Source organism: Schistocerca nitens, chromosome 4 (assembly GCF_023898315.1).
Source record: "Schistocerca nitens isolate TAMUIC-IGC-003100 chromosome 4, iqSchNite1.1, whole genome shotgun sequence".
Taxonomy (NCBI): domain Eukaryota; kingdom Metazoa; phylum Arthropoda; class Insecta; order Orthoptera; family Acrididae; genus Schistocerca; species Schistocerca nitens.
In genome coordinates, this window is record NC_064617.1 from 402,534,066 (window position 1) to 402,560,623 (window position 26,558).

At 40.6% G+C, this 26,558-nt stretch overlaps 1 protein-coding gene across 1 annotated transcript in view; it reads right to left on the reverse strand.

Moving 5' to 3' along the window:
- Positions 1 to 26,558, reverse strand: part of LOC126252342 (solute carrier family 22 member 7-like) — a 165,748-nt gene that overhangs the window by 88,208 nt on the left and 50,982 nt on the right. The window contains exon 4 of the mRNA XM_049953230.1: positions 11,904 to 12,061. Within this exon, the coding sequence (XP_049809187.1) occupies positions 11,904 to 12,061 (158 nt within the window). The remainder of the gene's footprint in view (positions 1 to 11,903; positions 12,062 to 26,558) is intronic.

Below are 26,558 nucleotides of genomic sequence, written 5' to 3' on the forward strand. Positions count from 1 at the left end.
TCAGTAAATCACCCAGACTGTTGCCCCTGCAACTACTGAAAAGGCTGCTGCCCCTCTTCAGGAACCATACGTTTGTCTGGCCTCTCAACAGATACCCCTCTGTTGTGGTTGCACCTACGGTACGGCTATCTGTATCGCTGAGACACGCAAGCCTCCCCACCAACGGCAAGGTCCATGGTTTGTTTGTATACAACGGTTAAAGAAGTATGACTGGAGACATGAACTAACACGGGAGAGAGCCGTGTAGAGTTGGCCTTGTGAAAAACGAACAGACTGTAAGATCCACATCAAACAACACACGGCGTCTAGCCTTAGCTTTGTTTATGGTCATAGCATACCATTAGCACACTGTGAACTGTTCACTTTTAAAGCGAAATAGTAAACTGTTACGATTAAGCGGGATTAGGCCGATAAAGACTCACTAGCATGAGCCACTTTCCCCCAAAATTTCCGAAGAATGAGAGTATATTCGATGCTCTCGGTCAGAGTTACGTCGTACCTCGCTTTCGGATAGTTCCAAGGAGCTGGTTAACGGGATACGGAATCCCATTTTTGGTGAAAAAATGGATTTTCGTTCTATTAGCTTATTAGATTCTTCTAAGTTTCCTCTTTAAAATGACATATCATACATAGCCCTACAAGAATTATAACTATTTTATTTTTATAAAGTTGTGAGGTCGTGAATTACGTTTTTGTGATACACTTCTGTTGTGGCTGACTATAAACTTTTTGGCAGTATATTTATGTGACATGAATTCAAATAGCCCGCATCCCAGCTACTCTTTATACAGTATTTATCCGAAATTGTTTTCCTCTCGTTTCATGAAGTTACTCTTTGATTGTTTTACTTTGGATTGTTTGTAAACAGAGTGCTACACGAAAATCATTGTGGCGAGATTTTTCATATTTGGTGCTTCATTTTCCGCAGTGAAAATGCCTTGAGCTATAACAAAAGAGTTTAAAAAGCGCGTGAACTGGCAAAAGAAAAGAAACGATGATTCACTAGCAAGGTGAAGCATTTCTTTATCATCATTGTTGGAAATTGTGAATCCACTTCTGATTTGCAGAACGAACTATCTCCTACTGAGAACAGTGCTACTCATAAAACCTCAGAGATTCGGGAAGAGAAATATAATTTATTTAATAAAGGGAAGGATTTTTTTGAACTCTTTGATACGAGTATATTGGGCGAAGCTCTTGAAACAGTGTTGAAACATGTTGGCCTGGCTGCCCAGTTGAATTAAAAGTGCAGTGTTTGTAAATACACTTGTAAGTTTCCAAGCTCTGTAGCTCAGTTTCAGTAACTGCAATTAATGGATACAAGGAAATTGAACTTTATAGTGTAAATATTAGGTTAATCTGTGGGCTGCGAGCAATTGATAAGGCAAAGCAGCAGGTGATACGCTATGTAGTGTTCTAAGTCTTCCCAGTGTAGCTTCAAAGTTTGATGCTTACAACTATGCACTAGGATCTAGAGTTGAAGATGCAGCACAGAAGTCAATACAGGAAGCTGTGGAAGGAGCAGTGAAAGAAAATGACAACCGTGACCTCACAGTAGCTCTTGATGGCACATAGCAAAAAAGGGGTCCCACCTCCAACAATTGTGTTATCACAGCAACAATTGTTGACACTGGTAAGGTTATTGAAGTTGCAATAATGTCCAAATACTGAAGACGCATACATATTCTGAAAAGTGAACATGGTTTTGACTGTGTAGTAGTGGTGGCAAGAATGTTACTGGGGTGAAAAAAAAATTTCTTGGCTGTTCTGTGTTGTATATTGTTCGGTATGTCCAGTATCCGGAAGATGGTGACTCCAAAGCATTCGAAGAAGTTTTAGAAGGCAAACCATACGCGAACAGTGTAAATATAACCAAACTTGAACGTATAGGACATGTGCAGAAGTTAATAGGTGCCAGGCTCAGAAGACTGAAATCATTTACGAAAGAAAAAAAAAAAAACTAAGTGACGGAAAAACTTTGAATGGGAAAGGAAGATGACTGATTCCACGGTAGGCCACATTCAGAATTGCTATGGCCTAGCAATCAGGCAAAATACCGCACCCACAGATGAGCATCCAGGACACGGTTTGTGACCCAAAGATGAAAAGAGCGGGTGTAAATACAGTCGAGGACTAATAACTGTGAGAAATATAGTCATCACCACAGTCTACCAGCAACCATCATGGAAGAAATGAAGCACCTCTTCGGAGATTTGGCTGACAGAAGTCTTGTGATGAAATGTCTTCATCGAAGAACACAGAACGCCAGCAAATACTTGAATAGTCTGATATGGCATCGCCTCCCAAAACGGAGTGCTTTTTGGAATTGATTCACTGCATTTTGGAATGTATTATACTGTGGCAGCCCTCAATCTTGGGAATATTACTAAATGCCAGTTCCTTGAAATGTCGGGTTTGCGTGTTGGTTCACGCACAGTACGTGCTATGTTGACTTTAGATAGGCACAAACTACGGCATGCAGACAATATAATCAAGACATTAGTGAAAAAACATAGCAAATGCAAATGGAAGTCAAAAAAAGAGTTGAAGATGATTAGAAGATTGTGAAGGGGATATTAACTATGGATTAGGAATGTTTCAATCTTAATGCTATTTCGACGAAAACTGTCGACTAATCATAAAATCCGTGGTAAGTGCCACAACTGCTGTTTTGAGGAAATCGCAAAAACTTCCAGAAAGCATTCCTTTTTGATATCCTTATTTTTTATAGCCTACTGTGTTCTTACAAATTTTATTTCAAAGTAAATGCCTTTTGCAAAGTTTAAAAAGTTAATTTACCACCATTTTATAAAGAAAATATTACAATGTTGCAGTCCATAAACAACTGCTTTTTTTACTCAGTCAAATTTTGGTAAAACAGTGTTTTCTTGTTTGAGATAAGGTATCATCTTTATAAATCCTCATTCTTCTCAGTTTTCAATCTGGCTGTTAGTTCAAGCTAGGGTAGATCTAAACGTTTTATCGTTTCCATCTTCACAACTTTTATGAATAAATTCGTTTGCGACCAAGTTTCAACCTCACAGATATTTTTTTTTTTTGTGAACACTTTTCCTGGGTTGGTTTTGGAAACTTTGAGCCACACAGCCTTGGAAATTTCTAACTTTTTTGTGATGAGGTGTTCTTTAGTTACTTTGGAGAAGTCATAAAATCATCATCGTTCATCATAGTGGTTAGAAACCGAGTTTTGTTATTGGCATTAAACAAAACTCTCACAACATCCAAAGGAACTTCACATTTTTCTACACTTTTTCTTTTTTCAATTAGAGAAAAGTCTCGGTTACAAGTTAAGCACGAGTGTCCAGAGATGACATACTTGTGGTAAACTTCGTCAAAGAAATCATTACAGACCAAGTATATCCCTAGGAACAATACCATTTGATGTTTGTTTTGGTCGCAGCTGTCGTCAGACCACACTATTAACTTTTCTTTCTGGGTAATTTTACTTTTAGTCCCCCTTAACACACAGCTCTCTGTTTCGTTGCCTCTCCTGCCACTCATGCCCTCGTGCCAAAGAAACACCAAACCTTTATTATTATTTGCCATATGCAATCCCAAATTGTAATCAAGAAAGTAGACGTAAATTAAACGTTTGGCAGTGTGACTATATGTTGGCAAAGAGAAAACCTGTTGTAAATCTATGGCTACTGTGCATGTATCACGTGTAGGAATGGTAGAATATACGTGATCACACTTCATCTCTTCTCTAGCTTTTTCAGCGTGTCTATGATGAAATTCTAGTGAAGCACAATGTACAGCTCTATTGGTTGACTCATTCAACATTTTACTTTTAAGCTGATCACATGTGTTACAGGTATCTTTCCTTGTGCAGTGAAATCTCAGTTTGGGAAAGTGTTCTTTAAATACTTTTTTGTAGTACAAATATCTAATGTTTGCGTTTGGATAAAGCGTAACAAAGCCTCATACATTCTGCTGTAATTTAAATCATGGCTTAAAATATAAAGGAGGTTTTAGCCGTTGTGTAATGGCTTTCTCCTTGGGGAAACTTGATGCGTTCAGCAATGCGTTTTACATCAGCGGCTGTATATTTCCTTTCTTTGTTTTTATTTCACCTACGTTAAATGTAGGTAATATCACCTCTATTTTGCTTTTACCAAGGTTTTCACTCTTCGCCTGGTAATTCTGTGTATTCCAGAGAGTTTTTTTTTTTTTTTTTTTTTTTTTTGCAGACTAGAAAAAACTAGAAAATGTCGGTCTTCGTTACCAGGAACTGTCTACAACTCTCCTCGGGTTGTTCGTAAGAACCATGACGCCTTCTCCTAACACTGCATACTCTTAAGTTTCTACGTTTCCCATCAAATAAGAGTTTTGCTTCACATTATCACCTAGTTCGTAGAACTGGCTGAATGTTTTTAATTTGTGTTCCAGGGCAATGACTCTACATTGATAGCGGTACTGGCATGAAACCCACAACAAACAAACACAGGAATTAGAGTCATTAAATAATTTGTGACTGCCACGAATAACCTGTTTGTTTGCTACTGTGCACAGTTAGTAGGTCTACTATAGTCCAGGAACTAAGTCAAACATAACCTAACGTGGTCTGCGTAAGCTAAACAAAGGTTAGCTAAAAAATGTCACAGAAAAACCATAATCAAGCGAAGTTCTCCCAAAAAGCCTTAGTCCTAAGGCATTCAAGTTATCATATACACTTACCTCATCAGGTGGAGGTTGTTTTTGAGGTACAATAACTTTCTTATTGTTCTCATATTGTTTTCCCTCGGCTCTTATTTATTTGGGAAACACTACCTTCTCCCCTTTACCGACGTTTTCTTGTTTCATCCATCACATAAACTACCACAGTAAACACAACAGACAGAACTAATCGCTGCAACTTGAACACAATCGAACCTCGAACTAAAAACAACAGAACGGGCACATACCCTGGATTTTGTTGCAGAACAGGTGTCACTTAGGACCTTGGGCATTCTGGTGGCAATGTTTTAAACCACTTCCACACTGATTACTAGATAGACCGGTTTTTACTGACGAAGGCTAGGCATGTGGCCCATATTTGGACAATAAAACGATTTTTTTTTATTTTTGCCACTTAGGCCGGATTTTATAATTAGTTGGCAACTGACATTCTGTGCCCATGGCTGTGTACAAAATACAGGTTAACTCTTACATAGAAGATAACAGCAACCAGCGAGTTTATACACTGCTATTTATTTATTTAAATAATAGCATCGTAAAATGTGGCTGGTCTCGTGTTATCTTCTATCTAAGAGTCAACCTATGTTTCAATTTCCTCTCTCTGTATCCCGTTTTTTACTTCTTCTAGGAACATTGTTACAGCTGCTGTTGAACCTAGAAGTGTGAAATGTTTGTGACAAATTCAAATGGGTGTTTTATACGTACTGAAACAAATATTTTTGAATTGCCTGTTTTAGAAAAGAGTTAAAGCTAATAATGTAGTGAAAAGCGATGGAAAAAATTCTGTAAGTTAAATATGAAATATCTCTGTACGTAATTACCTTGACAAAAAAGTATTGTTTCAGTATTGTTACAACGTGTCAAATCCACACAAAGTAAAAATTTTATCTCTCTAGGTCCAATAGTTTGTGAGGAAATGTTTCCTATAGTAGCCATAATTTAATATTGCGGGACTAAGCGATTCCGTATCCCCTTAAAGTCTGAAGCTCTCGATTCGCAGCAAATCTCTCCTCAGAGGAATATCACTGCCAGGTTTCGATGGGAAAGGGAAACTACAATTCGTAAGACCGCATAGTCCTCAGTCTTTTAGCTGTCCAGTATACTCAGAAATACTCTATGGTTCTCTGGGCAGTTTTATTCGTAAAGAAAACGAAATCAAAATGTAATGATTAGGCACTCAAATCACAAAGCAAACCTAGTGAATTTGTTTTTCACAGCAAAGAATATAAATAAAACCTATCAAAAGAAGCAAAGCATTGTCTTTAAGTTTTAATACACAAACCATAATAACTAAATCTGTATATTCTAGCCAAGTAAATTTGATATTAGTTTGTATCTACAAAGATAAGATTGCAGCACTTACTGTAATTTTGTCACTGACATAAACTTCAGAAATTATTTCTGTCACCGAGTTACAACAACTTTTCTAGGAAAGAAGCCAAATATAAATAAAACATATCTGAAGGAGCAAATCAGTGTCTTTAAGGATTTAATACACACAGCGAAATCAGTAAATCCGTATATCCAAGACAAGTAAATTCGCTGTTAGTGTTCGTAAAGATAAGACTTCGGTGCTTAATTGTGTCACTGCCGTAAACTGCAGAAAACACACCTGCCACTGAGTTAAAAAGTAATATTGGTTCTTTGGTGTAGTACGAAACTAGTAGTGCCGTCAAATGGTTCTTTGGTGTACTATGCTTTGATTATAAACCGCCCCAATATTAAGCTGACGAGACGATTTTGGATAAAAACTCAAATTACGATATCTCTTTATCGGTATCCCGATTTTGATGAAATAAAGCCCATACGTTGCTCCAAGCTACACTCAAGTTGCCAGTGAAAACCCCATGAAAATTCGTCGAGTAGTTTTAGAGATTACTATGTTCAAATAGGTAAACAGACACGACGGTTTTTGATAAAGCTGTTTTTCTTCATCCGATTTTGGTGAATCCTATATGTTGTTCCAAGCTATGCTCTAGCTACTTGTGAAAATCTCATGAAAATTTATGTAGTAATTTTGGAGATTAACGTGTTCAAACAGAAACACTTGACACCTTTGTTATTAGTAGAGACAGATTAGTATAGATATAGGAGGTATAGATGATGGTTCTACAGTGTGTATCAAAATTAATTGTGTAAACGCATACAGTTGAAAGTACACTACCATAGAAGCAAAAAAGTCTCACATGGGAATGGTCAGACATGTCTTGCCGAAACATATATTGGTTTTATTACCACTGTTATGCTGCTGACATGAATGGGAAGTCACCTAGACAAAATACGACTGCGAGTGTTTCTCTTACATGGCGCGTGCAGTGAAGATGGGCAACCCCGAGAAATTGCGACTTGCCGGCTTTGGTATGGTGACCGATGCGCGCAAGGCCGGGAAGTGCGGCCGTCTTATCGCAGTGTTCACAACAGAGGAATATCGCTGCCAGGTTTCGATGGGAAAGGGAAACTACAATTCGTTTCTTTGTATGCACTTTCTTTTAATTTCTGGTTCGTCTTTCGAAACATACGATCCTGACGCTGTTTCGAGTTGTAAAAGATATTCTGTACGTTTACATCATACTCTTCAAGGCACTTTGCTCTGAAGATACAATGTCCCCTCACCGGTGATGGCGAACTCTGTAAATGTTTTGCTGCTTGCTGTGGAGATACACAACAGAAGCCAAATGAAGCCATCAACAGCAAACGCGCGTGAAGACTACGTGATGTGCGAAATGGGAGTTAAAGCTTCTAGCTGAGCGTATAAACAGCGCAGACATGTGGTTAGAAACGACTGAAACACATGATATCGCAGATTGCGAATCCACAGACGGCGAAGAAACTGAAGGAAGTTGTACTCATGAAGACCCTTCGTGTGATAGTGTCACGTATAATCATAAAAGTATCCCCGAAAGCAACGCCGCAAAATAAATTTCCTGATCACACAAAGAAAAAGCGGTGATGTATTGGTTGAACGAAAGTGGTAAGAAACGCCTATACGTCAATGCTGTTCAACATGAATATCACTTTGTCCGTTGTGGACGTGAATTGTATAGATGGAAAAAGGAAGTCTCTGGTGACGTAAGAGTCGAATGGAAATTGCGTCGGACTGACACGGGCGACTTTCTTTACCGAAGCCAGCAGAAAGTCAGTTAATGTCAGGGATACATTTTTACGTGATTGAGAGTTAGATTTTGTCAACGCGGTAGGCACTAAACAATTTACAGCTTCTTGATGTTGGATTAGTCGCTTCAAAACATCATACAAAATTGTAGTAAGAAAGATAACAAAATTTGTATCGAGAAACAGTTCGGAAAATGAAGTGTTTCAAACCGAAATGATACAAGTTCTTGTTACGAATGCAGTGCATGAGATCTCAGTTTTAGTGAATCTTACGTTTACAAAGCAGATCAGCCTGGTTTTAAAAATGAAATGCTTGCTATAAGAAAACCCTCACTAAACATACAGAGGCGACTGCGCAGTCCACGACTGCACTCACACATTCATACGCTATAATACCCATAATTAGTCTCGGTGGTTCACCGGAGCCTAAATGATTTATATGCCAAGCGGATGTTTTGGACCACGTGTCAAAAGAACGACGTTATAGGCAGACAGTCTTGTGGTAGATGCACTGAAGTTCGGAAAATTGGAAATGAAAACGTTACAGTTTTCATGCGTCATGCTTTTCTTCCGTTATGCGGGATCAAGTCTCTTCTCCTTCTAGTTTCGTGGTCAGGTCTTAGTTCCGATTTATTAAAATCTGTATTTCACCTTTACAAAGAAGCAGAGATGTGTCATATTCCGCCCGGCACGATGAACGCAATCCAACCATTAGTCAGAGAATTTTTCCGTCAGTGGAGGGCATTGTAGAGAAAATTAACAGAGAAAGTTATTGTGTGCAAATCACTTTTCAAGTCTACCACAATGACAATAGTCTCAACTTCCAATCAGTAGTACACTAAGTTTTCTCTCCATGGTTTCAAAATTTGGCAATCAAATGGAAAGAAAAAATAAAAGTTGTAATCTGGAATGTAAAATTAACGAGTCAAGAAGGGAAAATAAGTAATACAGTTCAAGAAATGGATAGGATGGGACCAGAGATATATGGACATAGCGAAATGTGATGGGCGAACTTAGGAGATATTTACATAAATGGACACAGATTGCTATATGGGAAGCATGAGCATGGAGTCGGTGAAATACTATTAGCGAAACTAGCAAGATATCTCAAAAGTTCTATACTTGTATCAGCCCGTATAATGTTACTGCAGCTGAGTGGTAGCCCTAGTGATATAAATATAATACAAGTGTGTACCCCTACGATGGACAACGAAGATAAGGAGACAGAAGTATTTTATGATAACATAAATGGAATTTTGAGAAAACATAACACATACGAGTTGACAGTTGGGGTGGGAGGTTTTAATTCGGAAGTAGAGGAAGATAGAACGTCAGACATGGTAGGACCATTTGGACTAGGAGAGAGGAATACTAGAGGAGATTTTGCCGTGTCAAATGATCCAGTGACTATGAACACCTAGAAGACTGTATACATGGAAGTCTCCAGTGGACAGACCTGGGAAAAGTGTGAGAAAACAGACTGATTTCATGCTAGTAAATAAACGTTTCAGGAACAGTTGCATGTCAGTAAAAAAATACCCGGGAGCAGACGTAAAATCTGATCATACAACGCTTGCAGTAGTTTTTAAAGTTAGAATGAAGAGAGTGAAGAGAAAAAAGGAGATTTACAGTTTCAGGAAAATGAAAGACCTGCCAGTAAAACAGAATATGCAAACAGAACCCATATTGGCTATTAACACAGAAGGCACCACATATAACAATATCAATTCAGAACTGAACAAATTACAGAATGTCGTACAGCAAATAAAAGAAAAGTACATGAAACCAGAGAGAAAGAAGAGGAAGTCATGGATGACTGATGAGATACTGAATCTAGTGTAGGAAAGGAGATTCAATAACGGAAATCGAACGGAATACAGAAAGATAAATAAGGACATCAGAAGAAAAATAAGGGAGGCAAAAGAAAATGAGAAAGTGGAGAAATTCGAGAAAATCGACTTTTATAAAAGTAAATACGATACTTTTAACTTACACAAGAAAATCAAAGAAATAACAGGGAAATGCAGGAAGAGTATGAATGGGAAACTAGTGGATGAAGCAGGGAACTTGAAGGTGGAATTAGAAGACAAGAAAAAGACATAGAAAAACTGTACATAAAATTTATTTCATTACACTAGATGTGCTTTTAATTCAAGTACAAATGAAATAAGTGGCACCGATATTGTGGAAGCAGAGGCTCAAACAGCCATTAATCAGAGGAAGGACGGAAAGGCTGTGGGACCAGATAAAGTAGAAGCGGAGTTCTTAAAATTGATGAATGAAAATCATGTAAAATAGTTAACTCAAATTTTCAGTCAAATTCACGTATCTGGAAATTCCAATGGCGTAGCTGAAATCGGAGTTCACTACTCTGTGCAAAAAGCCAAACACAAAGCAATGCAGGGTTTATCGTACGATAAGCTAAATGAGCTATATCTCGAAATTGTTTTTAAGGGTGATTCACAGAAGAATATATAGGAACAGGGAGGAACAGACAGCCCCTAAACAGTGTGGATTTGTTAATGCTGTGCGAACGAAAGAAGCCTTGTTCAATGTACAAGTATTGTTTCACACATGTACAGGTGTAAATAAATATGTATTTGCTTGCCTAATAGGTCACCAGAAGGCGTTTGATAGAGTAAAACACGACAAATTGATGGAGATTTTGTGAAATTTGGAATGGAGGAAACAGATGTGCGAATCACCAAGAACCTGTACTGGAATCAAACAACGGTGATGCGTATTGATGGAGAACTCACTGAAGCAGTCAGTATTCTCAGGGGAGTAAGACAGGGATGTATCTTGTCATCCGTGCCATTTAATATTATATATTTATTTAGAGGATCCCTAGAAATAGAAGACGAATTTTGATAAATAGAATTCGATATGCTGATCACGAATCGTATTTTCTGACACTATTAAAGCGTTACAATTATTAATGGATGGAACTGAAAGAGTTAGCAGTTAGTATGGGCTTGAACTAAACACCACAATGACAAGACTCATGGTCGTAAGGAAACTATTATAGGAATACACTTAGTCATAAACCAAAGAATTATAGAAAGGGTAAAAGAATATACATACCTTGAAACTGTAATAAATGAGAACTGGAATAACTCGCAAGAAATCAAGATTTGCATCGGGAGAGCAAGAAGTGTGTTTCAGAAAATGAGTGCTGGCTTCAAAAGCCATAACCTAACTTTAATAACAAAAACCAGACTTTTGCACTGCTATGTATAATCTGCCCTACTATATGGGTTACATACAGGGACCTCAAATAAAAACAGGGAGAAGCAGCTGGAGGCCTTTGTATTGTGGCTTTATAGGCGGATCCTGAGAAAACCTTGGACCCACAGAGTGACAAACGTAGAAGTTTTGAGTGAACACAACACCTAGATTAATAAAGATAGTGAAATGCCGAATGTTGCAATATCTAGGACACATTACGCTTAATATAAATAGACATGTTTTGGTACAAAAATTGCTTTCAGGGAAAATCAACAGCAAAAGAAGACGAATATCATGTTTTGACAGCCTTAGATGCTGGTTCAGTATGTCTTGAACAGAACGAATCAGTGTTGCTACCAACAAGAGAAGTACAGCCATCATGATCGCCAACATCCGAACCGGATAGCCATGGAAAGAAGAATAAGATTTCACATTTGCAAATGCCTTATTTGCGCTTAAATTAACCTGCGTTACCTGCACAACTGTATTCCGAAATTTCATTACTCTACTTTACTTCTGTTTTCGTGTTTCAATTTTTTCCATCGGTGTACATTACGATTAATACAGTAATTAAGATACACAAATGATAGAGGATCAAGGAAAGGACAAAGGATACGCAAGAATACACTTGAAGAGAAATCTTACCAAAAAATAACAAGCATAAATATCCAGTGATTTCTCGGTGGCCGGTAATTTGTACTACCTAACTGTTTTGACAGCTCTGTTAGAGATTTTAGATGATATGCCATTCATATCAAACATAGAAGGGGGAAAACATCTGTCAAAATATATATTACGAACTGAATTAATACTTGCTGGAATCTTAGATCTAGAATTATAGTTTTATTTCTTTTATTATCGGCTCTCACCAATTGCCGTAGTTGCCTCCGTGGTCGAACTATCTGCAGCAGTTCCAAGAACCGACAATACGATGAACAATGGATATATGGACACAGCCAGCACACTCAGGCTGCGACACACAGAAATCAGCGAAAGAGAGACAAAATACTGCGTACGTCGGCCAAACCTGTGGACAAAATTTTAAGCAGTAGGTGGCAAAAATTTGAATACATTGCTATGCGTTGACTAGTGTCTAATATCCTTCTTAAACAAAATTCTAGTGCAAATACAAATATTTTTCGTGACAGTATTTTTTACAGACCCTTGAGCGAATAATAGAAATATGATTGTATTATGTGAACAGTAAGATGAAAAATTGTGCGTTTACAAACACGTAGAAAAGGAAAATTTGGCGGTGTGTTATGGCAGTGCTGCATTTAAGAGTGCCAGGTGTCCGGTTTTTTACATTCGTGTCCGGCCAAATAAATGCGAGTCCGGCCTGTATGGCTTTTGTTAGATTTTTTATCGATGATGACGCATAACGGAGGCCTGTTCCAAGCTAATGACGTAAGGGCGAGGAATAAGGAGTTATACCAGGTGCTCTAGTGTCTGCATTCTATGTTTTTTTTCATAGAACGAACGAGCCAAACGCACAGCGCAGGGCTGGTTTACCGTTACGGCAGGAACCACAGTCGCGGTGGGCTCCGAGCTTGAGGGGGCACCTCTATGATTGCTACAAAAATTTGTTCTTACTTAACGAACAGTTGCTTTTTAACTTTAAAAAAATATATCTTCAATTCTAATGTTACAGTCCGCGCAGTATGCCGTGTCCGATAGATGCGCTTACACCAGGGCACGCGTGGGAAAGGTAATGGTGGGTTTAGGGACAGGCGTTGTGGGCGAAATATCGAGGGGAGACCTTGTAAATCAATTGGATATGTTGTCCCCTGTGCTTCCCCACACTGACGACACATATTTCAGTACATTTCCGGAAAGAACTTGTCCAGTATTTTTGTGCATATCAATGTCTGTAACCCCAGTTGAACGTAACTTTTCCAAGTTAAAGATGATTAAAAACTATCTGATATCTTTAATGAGTGTTGAAAGGCTAAGAGGCCTTACCATAATATCTGTAGAAATAGAGATTACGCGTTCGCTGCGATGGAGAAGTTGGTGACGGCCTGCTCAAAAAGCAAGGAAGATAAAGATTTAGATCAGTGATGTTTAAAATTAGGCTTCTCTCAGTTTAATTGATAATTAGAAAGAATCTATAGAACTATGTGTTTAATTGTGTGTGATTGTAGTGATGCATATAAAAGTTATTACTACCTGTGGAGCTGTGCTTCGCTCTGAACCATTGTGAACATTTACTAACGCGCGGTAAAAAGTGACCACAAAAAGAAAACTTAAAAAAGTGTGTAAGTCGAATTTATTTCTACTGCAGCCGTCACTAGCTGCTTGTCTTCGTTGTAAAAACAGGTCAGTGTAGCACATAATCAGTAAACCCAGAAGTGAGTGTTCACTTTTTGCTCCTTAAGAAATAAAAATTTCAATGAAACGCCCAAACATTGCAACCGTTGTAACATCTGTTAGTATCCTGATTTTCTAATTTTATGTAAAATATTGTGACCGTAAGCAAATTTTTAATGCATTACAAAATCTACATACGCATGCTGCTGTTAAATCTGCGAGCTAAAGAAGTATCATTATACCAGACATTAAGCTTCCAGATACAATTATTAAGGTTTATTTTGCAAGCAACATTTCAACAATGAGGCTCCACATCGCATCGTTTTGTGAAACAGATTGGGCCTTTCCAAATGTGAAAACTGCCATATGTTGACAGACGTAAGGAAGGCCTTTCTGAACGAGTTGGAAAAATGTTGAGTAATTTACTACAATAGACACAGCGAAAATTAATTAAGAATTGGTTTAGTATAACTGTAATGTTACAAATGCCTAACAAAATATTAAGATTTCTATTTCTCCAGTTCTATTTTGTGATGGTTTAAGGTACAGGTTCATTCATTTTAAGTGCATATTCGTATATCTTCAGTCCATATTTTCCTTTTTGTAATGTACGTCTGCGGTATTTTTGTGTATTTTTTAATGCATAAATGTGTGACTTCAACAGAGCAAAGCCACCTGGTGTTGTAGCAGTGCGGCATCACCGTTGTGTCTAAATTCGAATATGGCATATTATGAAAACATGGGGTAGTCTTAAAACTCGAGTTTAACACATTACACTCCATATAAAAAAAATTACAAAATTAAAATGTGTTGTTGCAACGAGTCATAAGCCCATGCAAAGTCGCTATAAGGTAGATTTTTTTAGTTACGCACGTTTAAGGTTGATCTCACAAAAAGCTCACTGTAACTGATTATTAATAAACGATTGGAAACATCCAACCGCCTATTTCTATTTAAAATACGAAGTCTGGCTTTTATTGCAAAATGTCCGGCTAAATATAACGCCGAGCCCCGCTTTCTATTTTAGGACTTGGCAACCCTAACTGCATTTTCCTTCTTCTTTCTGTATCTCACTTTAGGCTTTCCAGCAAGATCAAGCGGCTTTGTCGTTCCAAATAGTCCAGTAGTAGCTCAGATGACGTCTCAAATGTATAGATGAAATATGTAGAGGGACAGTATCGATGGAAAAGAGAGGATTTACAGAGAGTTCTCTAACTGTAATACCGAAGAACTTATTTGATACAGGGAGTAATGTTGTCTTACGTTTCAATACAGGAAACTGAAACAGATTTTTTTATCGCCACATAAATGACCTAACCAGCACACGGAATGTTTCACCAATGAACGAAGACGGAAAGGAAGCCCAATTAGATATCTTGTAATATAAATCAATAGACGTACTTTAGGTATTATTTAATTTTTGCGAGCTATTTTGCTGTAATGACCATATATAGACGCTACTTGACAAGCCATTTGTTTGCTATTTCTTTAAGTATTCTGTGTAATATGTAAATTAAATTTTTGTAAATGCTCATACTCAGATTTTCTTTAATGTGTGTACATGGAATCATTTGTCATCTTATCCTTGAAAGCTGTTATGTTGGAAAGTATTCATGAACAGCACTTATCTTGTGAGTATTTAAGAGGAGATTGTAGCACTTTTGACAAACTGTTTGTTGCGTAACGGCCACCTGGCAGTAGGAATGCGGCTAGCGAGAAGTGCGAACTGACGTGTAATGAAGTGCTGAACGTTTGTAAATGGGCAATATCAAGAAACGACGTCCACACAATTATCTGGGGAGTTCGTTTACTCACTGACAAACTGGATGCACTGGCAACCTCTTCCTATGTAACGCGACGAAGAAGTGCTACACCTCAGTTTTGTATGTAGACTGACCACACATGTACACATATTCATTGAGCTTATGACGCTTCAAATGGATTTCAGCTACGTTTTTGTCCTTGTGGAAAATTTTATTCTGAACTAAAATCTGTTCCTCTGTCATGAATTACAATCGTAGTTTTGAGCGATTGTTGTTTCAGTTATTAATTATCTGAAGATTTTGTCAAACATCCATTTACATTATTACTATCTCTGAAGTAGATAAAGAATAATTATGTAGTATTGTTCCTGGCAACTATTACAGTAGAACTACGTAGCACTTCTGTACCTGACACTTTTTGAATTATTTCTTATCAGTGTGGTACGATTGTGAGCATAGGAATGCAGTGTGATTGTGCTGACAGTGAAAGTGAATCTGTTTGTTTTCTTTTAGTCTTACTGCTATATTTCATTTACTGTGACACTGCTGCATTGTAAGTAAATTGGTGTTGTGGATCAGCGTTGTAGAAACATACGCTCATTTAAATTATGTTTTTGTGAAGGGTTTTACGAAATTTGTCTACTTTGGTTTTTGTACATTTTATGTGCACTATTTTAGGGGGGATAATTTTGTATAATATTTGGGTCTCGTTGTGTGATTTACAAAATTATGAAAATCAAAGCCACAAACAGTCCTGATAGTAACTTGATTACAGTCAATAATTAACTTTATGGCTGTGAAATATAATCAAATGTGGGCCGCTGCACTGCAATAGTTAGAATTTCTGACACACAGCTAGTGACAACATCTCATGATATTTTCGAAGCAGTTCAGTATTAATTTAATACAGTCTTTCTTAATTACACTAAATGTACATTTAAATAGAAATGTAGAAGTTAAGTCATTAGTACTTTCTACATTGTTAGAGAGCTGTTCCACTAGACTTGGGAGATTGTCCCATGACAGGACTGTGTCTTATTGTTAGATCATAATACGATTGCTGCCTTTACGTATACCAAAAATTGTTCAATAGTCCTGAACTTAGAAGTTTGGAGTGAATTCCAAAAAATTTCTATAAAATTTACGTAGGAATTCAACAGGAAAAAATGTCATATATGAAATTAGAAAATGAAATAACATAACAAACGCATGATAGTTCTAGGGGTTTCGATGTAGAGTGTCCGAAAATGCGACAGATAGTAGACATTATCGAACATGTGATGTCTGTGGAAGGAAAAGTAAGTTCGAGTGCTGTAACAGAAACAATGAGAAAATTACCACTGATGATACAATGTTACTAAAAACACGGGATAAAGTTAATTACAAACAATCGTATTGAAATAGAAATATAACAAAATTAATTAAAATCATCTTACTGAAAAAAATGAAATCTAATCTTACTAAAAGAATGGGAAAGATTAAATAGAAAGAGAAATAATACATTAATGACTGAAAAAAGGATCTGGTAGCAAAATCTCTTTAATGAAAGAATGGGCACTGAAGCAATTATCAGAATTCATAAAAAGGACAGATAAAAATATAAGAGAACTAAAAAGGGAATTAAGTGATAAACCGTCTGACTTAGAATCATGAGTTACTGAGAAAATTATAGATCTGAATACAAAGTTAGAGGACCAGGAAAATAAGTGAAAGAAAGGAGAAAATGACATTAGATTTGTCTACGATCACCTGACCCTTGAGCACACAAATAAGTCTGGATAGAAAATTAAGTAGTTGGGAGATGTTACATATGAAGATTCACAGAAAAGTGTAAAATTAGACAACCAAGAGCCTTATTAAAGAGAAACAGAATTGAATGGGGATCAGACATACCAGAAAGATATGGAAATTTTTCAGGAACCTACAGAGCGACGTTTAGAGAAGTATTGGTCGGAGGAGAAGCTAAAGGATGCGGTGAAACGCATTTTATATGGACACTATGTTGTAGTATTCAGTCAGCAAACTCTCTGGAAGAGTACTGTGAACATTTAATTTTTTTATTTATTCATGTACAAACCGCATCATAAAATATACAGCAAATAAAAAAGACAAGTACATTATGTAAAATAGGTATGTTTCTATAAAAATTACTAGCCAAATACAGAAAAACGTAGTCAAAAATAAAAGATATATAATATTTCGCTCATACTGAATTTGATGTAAGCTGCAGCTGTCTCAGAATGATTCAGTGGATCCTCTTGAGCACACACTCTTAGTGCATGCGCTAACGAGAATTTTAGAAGGTATTCCATTGTTTACTTTTCACCACACTCACACTTGTCACTGTCTCTGTAACCCTGCCTTCTCATAAGTTGTTTTGATCACTCCGTGCTCGTATGAAGTCGGTTCAGTGTTTTCCAGCGTCGCCAGCATCGGTGGAAGCCCTGGAGCGGAACTTCCTCTGTGAAAAGGGCTTCTAGATATTCTTCTTGCCATAATGATTTTATGGAAGTTTCAGTTGGTTGCACTGACTATATGAAACTTCACCTGGATTTAAGCTTTTTGGTCATGGTTTGATGCTTGTGTAGAGGGTGACGCTGTTCATTCATCTCTTTGTTCCTTTCTTTCAAGCTCAGGAATGATCTTCTGACTTTTGGTGGGGCAATACCCGATAATGAATATAAGTGGTCCACTCTTTTAGGTGTCAAGCAGCCAGTTATCTTCGAGCAGGTATCGTTTAGGGCCGCCTCTGTTTACTAATGCCCTAATTAGGCATCCATACTCAGGAACCGAAAAACAAGTGGTGAGTGATGTGGAATGGAGTATACTCGCGTTGGTGCCCGACTTTGCAGATGTCTACTTATTCAGTACGCCATTATGTGTTTGTATTTCAGCTTTTGTTATCTCGATGTATATCTTATGCAGTGTCAACCAAATGAAAATGGTCCAGACTAGTGGATACGATTTGTAGCAGCTTAACGGAGGAGGAAAATACCTACAGTAACTTCCAACAGGGTGGAGCAACTGTCCATACATCTGGCCGAACCTTGGAGCATATTTACAAAATGTGGAGGTGGTCCTAGCTGGCCACCCAGGTCATCTAAATGGTTCAAATGGCTCTGAGCACTATGGGACTTAACATCTGAGGTCATCAGTCCAATAGAACTTAGAACTACGTAAACCTAAGTAACCTAAGGACATCACACACATCCATTCCCAAGGCAGGATTAGAACCTGCGACCGTAGCAATCTATCCGAGGCATGTTCGATAGCGTTCATGTCTGTAGAACATGCTAGCCACTCTAGTCGAGCGATGTCGTTGTCCTGAAGGAAGTCATTCACAAGATGTGCACAATGGGGGCGCGAATTGTCGTCCATGAAGACGAATGCCTTGGCAACATCCTGCTGCTATGGTTGCACTATCGGTCAGAGGATGGCATTCACGTGTTGTACAGCCTTCACGGCCCCTCCCATGACCACCAGCGGCGTACGTCGGCCCCAAAACAGCAGGGAACCTCCACCTTGCTGCACTCGCTGGGCAGTGTGTCTAAAGCGTTCAGCCTGACCAGTTGCCTACAAATACGTCTCCTACGATAGTCTGGTTGAAGACATATGCGACACTCATCGGTGAAGAGAACGTGATGTCAATCCTGAGCGGTCCATTCGGCATGTTGTTGGGCCCATCTGTAATGCGCTACATGGTGTCGTGGTTGCAAAGATGGACCTCGCAGTGGGCGTCGGGAGTGAAGTTGCGCATCATGCAGCCTATTACGCACAGTTTGAGTCGTAACACGACGAGCCGGCCGAAGTGGCCGTGCGGTTAAAGGCGCTGCAGTCTGGAACCGCAAGACCGCTGCGTTCGCAGGTTCGAATCCTGCCTCGGTCATGGATGTGTGTGATGTCCTTAGGTTAGTTAGGTTTCAGTAGTTCTAAGTTCTAGGGGACTAATGACCTCAGAAGTTAGGTCCCATAGTGCTAAGAGCCATTTGAACCTAAGGACAAACACACACACCCATGCCCGAGGGAGGACTCGAACCTTCGCCGGGACCAGCCGCACATTCATGATTGCAGCGCCTAGGACCGCTCGGCTAATCCCACGCGGCAAAGGGACTATGTCTGTGATACAATATTCATAGTAAACATCTATCTTCAGGAGTTCTGGGAACTGGGGTGATGCAAAATATTTTCTGATTTGTGTATGTAGCACATGGAAGTATATATAACATATGGAAATAAAAGAAAGTTACAGGAGTGGAATTAAAATTCAAGGTGAAAAGATATCAATTATGAGATTCGCTGATGACATTGATATCCTGAGTGACAGTGAAGAAAAATTATGTGATCTGCTGAATGGAATGAACAGTCTAATGAGTACAAAATATGGATTGAGATTAAATCGAAGAAAGACGAAAGTAATGAGAAGTAGCAGAAATGCGAACAGTGAGAAACTAAACGTCAGGATTAATGGTCACGAAGTAGATGAGTTAAGGAAGTCTCCTACCTAGGCAGCAAAATATTCAATGATCGATGGAGCAATGAGGACATCAAAAGCAGACTAGCACTGGCAAAAAGGGCATTCCTGGCCAAGAGAAGCTCTTAGAATGTAACATAGGGCTTAATTTGAGTAAGAAATTTCTGAGAATGTACGTTTGGAGCACAGTATTGAATTACAGTGAAACGTGGGCTGTGGGAGAGAATCGAAGGATTTGAGATATGGTGCTACAGACGATTGTTGTAAGTTAGGTGGATTGATAAGGTAAGGAATGAGGGGGTTCTGCACAGAATCAGAGACGAATGAATATGTGGAAAACACTGACAAGGAGGGGGAACAAGATGATAGGACATGTGTTAAGACATCAGGAAATGACATCCATAGTACTAGAGGCAGATGTAGAGGCCACAAGCTGTAGAGGAAGACAGAGATTGGAATACATTCAGCAAATAATAGAGGACGTCGGTTGCAAGTGCTACTCTGAGATGAAGAGGCTGGCACAGGAGAGGAATTCATGGCGGGTCGCATCAAACCAGTCAGACGACTTATGACACAAATAAATAAATAAATATAAAAAATATGCTGTTGGTTATGTTGACTGCAAACACATTCTTCTAAAATGCCCAGTACATTCTAGTACAGTGTTTTATAGTTGCAAACATTTTCATTCTATCGTACTGTAAGCAGTTTCGGATCCTCAGAGCAAATTCTTCATATTAGATGTTGAGTATTATGAAAAGGATGGAAAGGAAAGGGAAGGTGGCAGATTTTATTCTTCTAGTGTACAGTATTTCGCTTGATGCAAGAAGCGGAGTTTAATATACTGCCATACTCTCCACTGCCAAAGACATCAGCTGTGTTGCCTTTCGTATTCATTGGAGATTAGGCAAATCCATTGTTGAGGCATTTTATCAAATACCCTAGTAGCTGAGTCTTAGATCCAGGAACAGAATATTTCCAGACCACAACGATTAACATAATGTGTTTTTGGAATGACGAGCGCTAGTTGGAGCACATTGTGGAAGCTAACTGAAACTTCACCGAAATCTTTTGACAGTATTGTAAAATTTACGTGATCTCCACAGCACTGTCATTGACATACAAGATTCCCTGAGCGTCGGTGAACAACATAAAATAGACGTTGAGTTTTCTACGCAATACACTTATCAGATTTTTCTTGCTGCAATAATTTACCAACAGCCGTATGTATTAAGGAATTTAATTTTTCAACTTATGTGGTGCCAGTTCCGGCAGTACACTGATGCCATCTTCAGGCCCCACACGTAATAGTCGTAAAAACGCTATAAACGGACGGAGCCATATAACTGGATCCCTGAATCAAATCGTTATGTAACAGTTCTTCGTGGCCAGGCGACGCAGACTGGGGCCTGAAGATGGCATGAATGTAATGCCGAAACTGGTAGCACATAAGTTCAAAAAATAAATTTCTACAATACATACGGCTGTTGGTAAATTACTGCATCAAGAAACACATGCCAGCCGTTGTCCCACGGTCCATAATGGATCAACGAAGATTTATCACATAGGACGAAACAACAGACATTCAAATGAAGCTGTCCGAATGAGATAGTTTAGAAAACTTTTTGTCACACAATAAAACACAATTTTCAGGTGTTTCTCACCTATGCTACTTCAGCTTTGTTATCGCCTCTTGTTTGAAGACGATGAAAGAAATGAGAGATTAATGAAATGCATTCTGTACTTATAACTGTAATTCTGCTGCCATCTCATCACATAAACTCTTCCAAATGAATCAGTCGCGATGATAGTTGTTTTGATGGTCCCATAAAATACACCAAATGAAACAGCTGCTACCAGAGCTTCCGCTGATACCATTTTCCTTACAGAACAACATCTGAAACACAAGCGCAACAGTACTGACGCTGCAGCGACAGCCGAATGTTGGCGGTGTTTCCCGACCGTAGCAGGCGTCACTCGAACAAAAAAATGGTTCAAATGGCTCTGAGCACTATGGGACTTAACATCTGAGGTCATCAGTCCCCTAGAACTTAGAACTACTTAAACCTAACTAACCTAAGGACATCACACACATCCACGCCCCAGGCAGGATTCGAACCTGCGACCGTAGCAGTCGCGCGGTTCCGGACTGAAGCGCCTAGAACCGCTCGGCCACTAAAGGCCGGCCTCACTCGAACACTCTGGTCGCCTCGCTCACAGGGGAAACTCCCCGTCGCACGCCCCCTCCCCCCCCCCTCAGATTTAGTGGTAAGAGGACCCAGTGGACAGCCAGTCAGAAACTCAAGAAAGATGGAGCATGAAAACAGAAGGAAGGTGTACTTGAAACGTCCCCTTTGAACAATTATACATGACTGTGTTTAAACTGACACACAATATTTTTAGCGCAACGCAATCTGACTTTCAAAAATCCCTACAAAAGAATGGCCCTGACTAACATTAACCTATACCTTTCACAAATTACTTACCTCACAAAAATCTTCGTTACTCAAGCTACAGCAATACAGCGAGCGCCACTACTGCCAGCTAAATAAAAGATTCAAACTACCGAAGACACTAACTACTGATATGCATAGTTAGCAAATGAAAGATTTTGATAGAGAACAAACAATGTATTTACCTTACTAGTGTTCAAAAGTCATAATATATATAGCAGTTCATGACAACCAGTCTTACAAATTTCAAAACTCCGCCATCTCTCTCCCCACATCCAACACTGCTGGCGGCTCACCTCCAACTGCGCAACGCTACGCGCTGTTCACATCCAGCTGCCCAACACTACAATGGCAGACAACAATGCAAACTAGCCACAGACTGCACACAGCACAGCCAGTGATTTTCATACAGAGCGCTACGTAACGTTGCCAATAAGAAAACATAAACAGCCTACTTACATACTTAACTGTGGAAAAAAAATGGAAAACAGAAACAGTGAACGGTCCATACATAAGAAGTACCGTATGGAGCAGCCTGACACACCAGAGGTGTTGTGGTTCAGTGGTTACGGTGTTGTAGTAGCAAGCGGACGCGCCGATTTTTTTCCGCTGTTCGTTGTATTGAAATTTATGTCTGTGTCGTGGTGGCTTTCAAATGGGAACCGTGAACGTGTGATGACAAACGACAAGTCAACCGAATCCTCCACCAGACAACAGTTTGGTGTGTCATACACGGCATTACTAACAGTACGCGTGTCATATGATAGGAATCTCTTATCGACGCACCTAATTTGTACTAGTGGTAAGTGAGTGAGATATGCCTCCAGGCCAGATTTAGGTGTTCGTATGACTGTGAATGTTATCACTTCCAAGGAAATTATGAAAATATAATAGTTTGTCACATAAGCTGCAACACATGAACGCAACAATTTCACGATCACACAGTTTCTCTGTGCTCTGTCAAAACGTAAGTTTTTAACGTTTTTGAAGTTTCGTTCCGTTTTGCAACTCTTGACTCTTGAATTCCTTTGTTGTAACATAGTTCACATCCGTTTATTTGTTTTCATTTCCGTGAGACGTCTATGTGGTATCTCGCCTGCTCTCACGTATTCTTACCATATGACTCATATTCTATAACCAGTGTATAACATGACAACTGCTCAGACTTCAGAAAGAGAAGAAACATTTCAGTGACCGAACGGACGGTTCATAATGTTGTGTTTGATCCCTTGAGACTTTACCACAAATTTCCAAAATTTCCATAATGTTGTGAGAAAAAAGAAGTAAATGGTACGATGGAGTTTTGAACGGGCTCGTCTAGTTTACAGTCCAATACCGTGACCACTTCACCCCGACGCTGCGCCTGTTCACCTACTCTCGATACTGCACTTGATAATCTTGGACTGTTCGCTGTTTTTTATTTTGATTTTTTTCACATATCACTACACCTTCTTCCTGTTTCCTTGCTTCATCTGTATTCAGTTCAAATGGATCTGAGCACTATAGGACTTTACATCTGAGGTCATGAGTCCCCTAGAACTTAGAACTACTTAAACCTAACTGACCTAAGGACATCACACACATCCATGCGCGAGGCAGGATTCGAACCTGCGACCGTAGCGGTCGCGCGGTTCCAGACTGAAGCGCCTAGAACCGCACGGCCACATCGGCCGACTTGTATTCAGTTTTCGACAGGCTATCCACTGGGCCATCTTACCACTAAATCTGAGGGAGCTGCAATGGGGAGTTTCCCCTGTCAGAAAGACATATATATGATTCGCTCAGCTCGCTCTGTGCCACCCTGCTTGCACTATCGCTGTGATCATGCGCACTGAACACTGTTACGGCGTAGAGTCAAGCGCCGGCAGGCCAGTCGGGAACCAAAGAGAAGAGACGGCTGTGAGAAGAAGTCAGCCAATAGCACGCTGACCGACCCTCTCCAGGACGACAACGTGACAGCAGCGGCCACTATGTGAAGAGGACATAAGCGCCGCGGCCGACTGTTGACGTCTCCATGATGATCACCCTTTCCCTGACTCCCTTAGTAAGGCCAATCACTTTGCCTCCTACCTCTCCGATGTATTTTCCATCCCCGATGATCCCCAGTTCGATTACTCCCTCTTCCCGGATATCCGCGATCGAACTGACACCTCTTCCCCTCCCCTCGCTCCTGGTTTCCAGTACTTGGACAACATTGCACACACGGACCTCAATGCCCCTATCACTACACAGGATCTCATTGCTACACTCCGCACAAAACGCAACACCGCTCCTGGTCACGATCGTGTCACCTACCGTCACCTTCTTGAAGCTCCTGTCTCCTTCCTCTCCACCCTGGCCAGGTTCTACAATGTAGTCCTGTCCACCGGTTACTACCCCGACCTGTGGAAAACCTCCCGTATCCTCATGTTCCTTAAACCCGACAAACCACCGTCCGCCGTCTCCTCCTACCGCCCCATCAGCCTTACCTCGGTCTTCAGCAAGGTCCTGGAATCTATCCTCACCCGCCGCATCCACCAGCATCTCCGCCAGCACCGCCTCCTTCCCGTCACCCAGTGTGGCTTTCGGCCGTCCTTCTCTTCCGACGACCTTCTCCTTCACCTCACTCATCTCCTTTCCGAACAGCTTAATTCCCGCCGCTCCGCAATCTTCCTCTCCCTGGACCTCGAACGTGCGTATGGCATTCCGGTCTCCTCTTCAAGCTCCAAACCTTCGCCCTTCCCATTAACTACGTCCGTCTGATCGGTTCCTTTCTCTCCCGCCGTCCTTCCTATGTCACCGTCCATAACTCAGATTCCTACACCTTTTTCCCCTCTGCCGGTGTGCCCCAAGGCTCCGTCCTCTCCCCCCTTCTGTACCTTTTGCACACGGTGGACATGCCGCCGCCGTCAGCCCCCGTCCACCTTCTCCAGTTTGCCGATGACACCGCCTTCCTTGCCCTTGCCCCCACCCTACACCGCTCCCAACACCTTCTCCAATCCCATCTTGACCGGTTCACCGCTTGGTGCAACCAGTGGTTGCTCAAGGTCAATCCCTCCAAAACCCAGGCGATCATTGTAGGCAAAACCACCCCTTCCTTCCGCCTCCTTGATTTCTACATCACCATCTATGGCCGTCCTATCGCCCTCACTCCCACCCTTAAGTACCTTGGCGTCACCCTCGACCGTCGCCTCTCCTGGACTCCCCACCTCCGGACAATCCAAGCCAAGGCATGCTCCCGACTCAGTCTCCTCAAGCTCCTCTCTGGCCGTACGTGGGGTCTGGACCCCTCCACCATCCTCCACACCTATAAATCCCTCATCCGCCCTATCCTTTGTTATGTCCATCCGGCTTGGATCTCCGCCCCCCCTCCCTTTTATAAATCCCTCCAAATCCTTGAACGCCATGCTCTCCGCCTCGCCTATCGTATCCATCTCCCCTCCCCCACGCGGATCCTGTATGATCTCATCCCCTTCCCCCACCTCCTCCTTTTCCTTGACAGGATACGGATCCTGTACACCTCCCGTAAACTCGACCCTCCTCACCCGCTCGTCTCCCCGATCCTCACCCACCCCCGCCCGCTGCCGCGCCTGTCTTCCCATGTCCCACCCGGTCTCCATCTCTCAACCCTCCTTACCCTCTCCCAAGGTGGCTTCCGCCAGCTCCCCCTCCCTGATGATGTCCTCCTCCCCTGCATCTACCCCTCCTATGAACTTTGATCCTCCCCCCCCCCACCTCCTGTGTCCTTTCCTTTAGGCACCCTCCCTCCCCCCTTTCCCTTCCCTTCTCTTTCCTTTCCCCCCTCCCTCCTACCCTCTCCCCCGGGCTTCCCCTCCCCCTTCCTCCCTCCCCCTCTGTCCTTTGCCCATGGCATCTCTGCTCTCCCCTCTCCCATTTCCCCTTCCTCCTCCTCCACCACCTCTCTTGGCAGGTCCCCGGACTCGTACACGCTCAGTGAACATTCGCGCGCCGGAGATCATCGCCATCAGTGTTTAGTGTGTGTGCATCGTTTTGTGTTTCGTGCAGTTACAACTCAACTGTTCACATGTGCCGTCGCCGTTCTCCGTGTTTTGTGCGCCGTGTCTCCAAGTGTTAGTGTTTTTTTTTCGTCCAACGTGAACGGCTTCTTGTTTCTTGTTTTTTTGTATCTCCATTTTTTGCCCGCCGTTTTTTGTATTGTATATATCACCTCTCTGTCATGTTTATTGTTCCACTTAAGGCTGAAGAGCAGCGTACTATGCTGCTGACAGCCCGCCTGTATAGGTGTTTCAAATTACAATAAAGGAAAAAAAAACTGTTGACGTCTCAGTTCAATAGCAGCTTCAAGCCTTGTTACTTAGATAGCAGCGTCAACGCTAGATCGCTTCGCTTGTACACTCTATGTAGCACAGACTTGGGATTGTCTGTACTGAAGCCCTTTGCTTTCGACACATCTGTGTAATTGAGAAGTTAAGTGTCGTAATTTTCTTTCCGTAATAAAACTCATTAATACCACTAGTTTGATTTTATGTCTAGCGATCCGAATATGCAGGCTTCCTAGACACCACA